Source organism: Trichechus manatus, unplaced genomic scaffold (assembly GCF_000243295.1).
Source record: "Trichechus manatus latirostris isolate Lorelei unplaced genomic scaffold, TriManLat1.0 scaffold00250, whole genome shotgun sequence".
NCBI classification, from domain to species: Eukaryota; Metazoa; Chordata; class Mammalia; order Sirenia; family Trichechidae; genus Trichechus; species Trichechus manatus.
The window spans coordinates 2717506-2724525 of NW_004444186.1; the positions used below are offsets into that span (position 1 = coordinate 2717506).

Genomic DNA, 7020 nt, shown 5'->3' on the forward strand with positions numbered 1-7020 from the left:
AAAAAAAAAAAGGAATAAGCTATTGATACACACAACAATATGGATGAATCTCAAAATAATTTTACCAATGAAAGAAGACAGACAAAAGAGTACATATTGTGTGGTACCATTTACATAAAACTCTACTAAAGGCAAATTAATCTACAGTGACAGAAAACAGATCAGTGGTTGCTCTGGGGATGTACAGGGGTTGGGAGGGACGGATTACAAAGGGAGACAAGGAGACTTTTAGGTTTGATGAATGTATTCATTATCTTGATGGTGGTGAGGGTTTTATGGCTGTATACAAATGACAAGCCCTATTAAACGCTATACTTTAAATATGTGCAGCTACTGTATATCAATTACATCTCAATTAAGTGTTCATCTTTTTGTCTTGATTCATCATGGACAGAGTGGCTTTGTCTAAGGGTGATGTTCTGTGAAATTGTTTTTGTTCAACAGGAAAATACCAAGGCCTAGCTGTAAACTATTGTTATATGAGAAATAGACACTGTGCTCTGAAAAGCTGAGACTTTAGGCTTCAAAATAAGGTTAGGTTTTGAACAACAGTGTGTTCTCGGTTCAGGCCAGAGCAGGGACGGGTCTTCATCACACCCCTCTGGCCCTTCAAGTTCCACTGTTTAACTACCTACCTATACACCTGGTGAGGTGATGAGATCTAAGCGGGAGTGAATGGTGACAGGAAGCAGGAGCTGAAAGGGACAAAGCGTGTGACTTTCTTCTCAAATAGCCATTCTGAAGTAACTTCATCCCAGAGTTAAGTATCTGCACCTTCAATGTATCAAAATCCCCTTGTTCTCATTATTCTGTATTAAAAGCAAAAACCAAAGTTGTTGCTCACAGTGACCCTACAGGGCTGCCCCGTAGAGTTTCCAAGGGGCGGCTGGTGGATTCAAAGTGCTGACCTTTGTGGTTAGGAACCGAACTCTTAACCACTGCGCCACCAAGGTTGAGACAGTACAGAGGGGTAAATCCCGGAACCCGTCCTCCCGAGGCCCTGCCCGCTCCCCTTTGAGGCAGGCGAACCTCGCAGAAGCTCCTCGCAGTTCCAACCCGTCACATCCACTAGATGGCGCTCTGGGTTTCCCACAGCACCACTTCCGGCACCACTTCCGGGTTCCGGCGCGTCAGAGAGTTAGGTGCGCTCTGCGGGGCTGGGGGTTGTGGCGCGGTTCCGTGGCGTCGTGACTAAGCGCTCGGCTACCAACTCTCAAGGTCGGTAGTTTGGAGTCCCGAACGGGCCCCCTCCTCTGTGCGTCCATTTTTCCATCGATTTAAATTCCTGGGAGTTCGGCTTCTGCTGGGTCCTGCGTTTCCCTCCCCGCGGCCCTCAGCGAGGTCCCAGGAGCTCGCTCTGCGCCGCAGCTCTCGGTGTTGTTTCTTCCTCTGAGCTGAGGGAGCGTTTTGGAGGGATACTTGGGAAGCACAGACATGAAGCCCTGGGGGGTGTGGTTCACTTATCTCGGGTCCCAGACGCCGCTGAGCGGAGACGGACGCCGGCCGGGCACGGAACGGGATCTCAGCCCGGAGAGGTTGAAAGGCCTGCGGGCGGCTCGCTCCAGAGGCGCCACCGGTTAGATGCCACGGCGGGAGATGCGAGGCTGTGACTTCGGCCTCGTCTGGAGTCGTCCTTGCCGTGGTATCAAGAAGGATGCCTTCCCTCCAAAAAAACCCCTCAAACCCATCGCTATCCAGTCGATTCTGACTCGACGCGACCCGGTAGGACAGAGTAGAACTGCCCCATAGGGTTTCCAAGGCTGTAAATCTTTAATGAAGCCGACTGCTACACCGGTTAGCAGCCGAGCGCTTAACCACTGCGCCCCCAGGGCTCCTTCATGCCTTCCCTAGGTGATCCACAAACGATCATTTCAAATTTCAGTCGGAAGTCCTCGTAGGGGCTTTCCTCGGTTTATGGTGGTAGGTGGAGCTGGGGATGGGGTGTCCTCCGTCCCAGAAGGTAGATAAGGAGTTCTTTGCTTTAGAGTTTTCTCATTCCACTCGCTTCCAACAGCTGTCTGGGTCACCTTTACAGAATGGTATTTCTACTGGAGTAGTTCTAGGTTTAGGAGCTCTGGTGATGCAGTGGTTAAAGCGCTCGGCTACTACCCGAGTGGTTGGCGGCTCGAGTCCACCAGCAGCTCCTTGAAACTCTGTCGGTTTCCTGTCGGGTCGCTCTGAGTCGGAATCGACTCCATGGCAGTGAAGGACTGGTGGGAGGATGGCTAGGTTGAAGAGATGTCGGAAGTAAATGCGGAATAAAAAAGAATTGTGTATTGATTGTGTAATCTAAAAGTAAATTTTAAAACCGTAAGAAGAACATGTAACATACCTTTAAATTACCAATTAAAACCGAAGAATAAACGAAGGTGGCAGGGAGGGCAAGAGTTCAGAGGAAGGAAAAGGAGAGATTGAATGTCTATGCTACTAGCTCCTTTGTTCTCTTTGTGAATTTAGAGCATGATTAAGACATGCAAATAATATAAGCATTTCTGTGACTTTCTAATTTCACATCAAGTTTTAAGTACCTTGAAGATTATTCTCTCCCCCCCCCATCTTTTTATATCACCCACCAGCACCAAAAGCTAGCATAGTGGGATGACTAAGTCTCACTGAAAGGTTGTGATAACAGGCATCCATCCAGAGCAAAGGAATATCAAGGACAAAGAAAAGGGAGAGATCAGTCCTTCCTGGAGGGTTCAGAAAAACCTAAAAGAAAATACACGTAAAGAATGAGCAGGACGAATTCACTAGTTAAAGAGGGCCACACGTTTGTCTTGTTTTACCAAACAAGACTGAAGGCTCAGGGCATAAAAGCTAAAGTTACATGAAAGCAACCGATGAAAGATAACTTACAGCCAGTCATTAGTGTCCCTGAGTTGGCCCTGTTAAAACAACCGAGCGGTCTTAGTTGGGATTCCCTGAAAAGAAGACTGAGGCCAGGATTCGGATGCGAGTAGTTTATTTGGAAGATCGCCCTAGAAAGCATCGTGAAGGGAATGGAGAAGCGTGACAAGGAAGGAAGGAAAGGCAGTAAAGGTGCACTAGCGGGCCAGGTACCATGGTGGGAAATCGGGGCTCAGTCCCCCAGGGGCCTCTGAGAGACTGTGTGGAATACACCACAGAATAGCCCCACTGAGGGGTAACCAGGTGGGGGTATTTAACTTCCATCCTTGTTTGCTGAGGACGCATCCTGGCTCTTTAACTCTTTGGCAGTCTGGCCTGCCCCAGATGCCAGCTTGCACAGGCATCAACAATCAGAAACCTTCAGGGGAACTGCCTGCAGGTGCTTCCGGGCAATGCCAAGGGGCTATGGGACTGGCTAACGGTGGCACACAAACCACAAGAAACAGAACTGCTCTTCCCCAGGAAGAATCCTGCTCTAAAGGCTGGGGTGAGCTGCTGTCTCCTTGACTTTTTCAGCCTTTGCCCCTCGCTGCGAACTGAAAAACTGCTGTGCAGAAAGAGTCAGTGCATTTGTCTTTATATCTGAAACAGTGGATTTCGTGGTCCCAAAAAAGGAGACTATAAGGTAAAGTTCACCTGTAGCTATTAATTTGCCTCTAGAAGTTAGAGAACTTTTCACTTCCTTCCCATGGTTTCCCTGTCCCCAGATGGAGTTAGCCACCACGCCTCCCATGCAGACACCTACAGGCTTTCCCTGAAGGTGGGGGATGGCAGTGCAAAGAAGGGATACAAGATCCTTTGGGTCTCTTTCCGCAACAGAGTCAGGGGATAGCTGTGTGTGCTTCCAGTACAGGATGTAGTAAAAACAGTAAAGAGAAATGGGCCCTTAGATAATGGAAGTGAGTGCCACGGAGAGAGGGCACCTAACTCCACTTCAGGGACATTGGGGGGCTGGGCACCCACCTGGAGGAAGTCTGAGATAGCACCAGGCCTTGACCAGACTTACTTCTGAGGCTCAGAGAACAGGCAGGTATGGGGACCCCATGAACCTACTCCTGGCACAGCTATAAGCCAGAAATAAGGGTAGACAAAGTATGAAGTGTCAATTAACAAACTGATGTAAACTAATCAATTATTTAATCATTAAAGTACATAAAAAACAGTTGTGACAAAGATGTTGTTAGGTGCTGTCAAGTTGATTTTGACTCATAGTGACCCCATGTGACAGAGTAGAACTGCCCCGTAGGGTGTTCTAGGCTATAATCTTTACAGAAGCAGATCGCCAGGTCTTTCTCCCGAGGAGCCGCTGGGTGGGTTCGAACCACCACCAGGCGCCCTGTGACAGAGATACAAGCATGGACAAATCTGTAGAGGAAACACAGAAGGGGAGGGGAGGAAGGGAAAAGCACTTCCTTATGCTCTAGCAATGACTGGCCTTATTCTAGTCATAAGTGCCCCAGGTCATAGTGCTCTATTTCCATGTCTGACCCCCCTCCTGTCCCCAGAGAGCCCTTTCCCTGAAATTCTGCCCACTGTGTGAGGGTAACAGCCGTCTGTCCTCTGAGTGTGGATGCCACTTCCTGCTGCAGTTTCATATTCCTCAAGCTACAGTCCTCTGTGGAGGATCTTTATGTCTCTCTCCTCTGGGACTCATTCTCTTCAATTCTCCTTATTTCCCTACCTCCCCAGCCCACAAGACCAAACATTATGTACGATTAATAAGCCCCGCTATTATACGTGACTGTTTCTTTTAATACAAATGTTGGAGTTGTTGTACTTCTACTGTGATGATGATTATTGTAGTTTTTTTTTCTGAAGGTGAAGGGGAGAAGAACATTCTTATTGTCCACAGATTAGAGAAGAAGTGCCTCAGGTGTTCTCACACCGATTTCGAGTCCCAAGTTGCTTGAGGATGTTCTAGGTGGTGGACGTTAAAGGGGCGCTCTGCCACACGCAGCCAAGACAGGCGAGTCCGGGATGCATCCTCGTTTGGCAGATAAGCTCCATTTTGAAAGCCAAATAACCTAGAGTCATATTGCAAAATTTGTTTGTATTTATACGCCTTCTGGTTTGCCCTAAGCTTTTAGTAAAGTTCTATTCACGCATGTCAGTTTTATCTCAGTTGCGTTACAGAGTAGCAAGAAAAATACTTTGTCTCCAAAGAGAGCCAGAGTGGGAAATCAGCGTGTCTTGAAGCTACCTAGTAATCAGCCAGAAAGAAACTCAGAAGAGTAAAGTAAATCTCTGGAAACAAAGGCTAGAGCTTTTTTATATCCCCCCACCCTCACCCCAAGTCTCTCCTTGCAGTGCGATGCTTGGTGATCTGGGTTTAATTTATTAAGGAAAGCCGCAGTTACATTCTGCTTCCCTATAGGGCAGGGGACTGGGACAGATAGTCAAGGACCTCTGGTGTCTCTGGGTACAGAGAGGTTTTGAGACAGGCTTAAATGAAAGCAAGAGAATAATGGACCGATTTCTCACTGTGACTTCCTCGTTTGTATCTCCATCTCTGGAAGATAGATGGAAGCATTCCCTGCTAGCGTACTAAAAGAGAAAAGCAAGGAAGTGACTATCCTGAGCACCAGAGGCGTGAGCGCTCTCATCTGTACAGACGCTCAGAAGTCAATCTTAAGTTATATTTCCTTTCCCTCTTTTTGGACTATACTATTCCCTCTTGCCTCCCTTATACCTATTCCCTCTCTCGTTAATTCTGTCCTTATCTCTGTCTCAATCTCTTGAATGTTTGCAGGCTGTCCCCAGAAATATACTACTTCTTAAACTACCTATTGGGGTAATCAAGCTAGACTTGACTTCCAAATTTTATGAATTTCTTTAGAGTAGATCTCACTTCAAACCATCCCTGATCACCAAGTTTATCTCAGTTGAAGTCGACTCATTCATCTGATTTATCGAAGAGTTCATCAGATGCCACGGGACCCAGAGTTCTAGTTTCTTTCACCTTTTGGATGTTTGTGCCCTGGTGCTCACACAGAGGAAGGGGTGGGGACTGTCCAGATCCATGGCCCCCACTGAGCTGCTGTTGCCTCTCCCCCCCCCCACCCCCCCGGAGCTTCTGGTGTCTCCTTTCTTACAGCTGTTCTTCTTGTTCCTGACACTTCAGGGCTTCCTCTACACGGCTGTCTTTCTGAGGGTGAGAAGTTGCCTTTTCCCCATCGCCAAAAGCCAAAGAGAATTGTAAATTGGACTTTTTCTTCTTTTGGAGTTTCTTCTGTATTGTCACGCAAAGAACAGTGTCCACCAAAAATACTGTTCCCACCGTCAGATAGACAAAGACATGAAACCAGACAGGAACTGCTGGCTGCAGGCCTGAAACAGAAAGACCAAGATGAGAGATACTACTTAGAAACCAGTGGGGCCCCGCTGAGATATATTTGGAAGAGAAGGTTGACCAAGACTTTCTGATATGCCTGACCCAGATGGCGGGGCTGGTAATTTCATGGGGCAGGAAGGAGGTAGCTCCAGCTGGGCTAGAAAGTATTTAGATAAGAGGGCAGGCTCCTTGCAATAACTTAATTGCCAGGGCCCAGTCAGTAGATTTACTTCCTGGTTTCAGAGACAGCTGCTGTCTTTATGCTGTTAAAGGCTTGAGCTGAGTTTGAACTCTTTAAACAGGTTTTTTTTTTTTTTTTTCCTTTGGTTCTGGAGCTCACAATCCCTTCACCCTTGTTAAAAATTGACATTTGAGCAGGTAGGAATGCACAGCCCACAAAATCGCTATCTTATCAACCCACCATGTAGGCTCCTTAAAGCAAGGACCGCTCCCCAGTGTCTTTATGCCCCCAGATGATGACAACAGATACGAGGAACACAATATACTGTTTGTCAGGGATAGGGAGAGAGGGAGGAAAGAAGAGAATGAGAGAGACAGAGGAGATAGAGAATAAAAAGGAAGGATGGAGGAAGAGGAGAAAGGAAACAGAGTAAAAAGAAAAGAATTAAGAAAGGAAATTTAATGAGTTTCTGAGAAGAAGAGTGAAATTCTGAATCAAAGGTGAAAGGCCCGTTCATGGGCTTTTCCTGAAGAGCCTTCGTCTTCCTTGCTGGGCCAAGAAATCCCCTTGAGCAAACCTCAATCTCAGGGAAGAAAAGGGA

The 7020-nt window shown here is 47.2% G+C and overlaps 1 protein-coding gene across 1 annotated transcript in view; it reads right to left on the minus strand.

The window, feature by feature from the left end:
- Positions 1-414: 414 nt before the first annotated feature.
- The window catches only part of FCGR1A (Fc gamma receptor Ia), a 17417-nt gene continuing 10811 nt past the window's right edge, over positions 415-7020 (minus strand). Inside the window, 2 exon segments of the mRNA XM_023724593.1 lie at positions 415-4931; positions 6000-6303. Coding sequence (XP_023580361.1) covers positions 4787-4931; positions 6000-6303 — 449 coding nt within the window. The 3' untranslated portion in view covers positions 415-4786.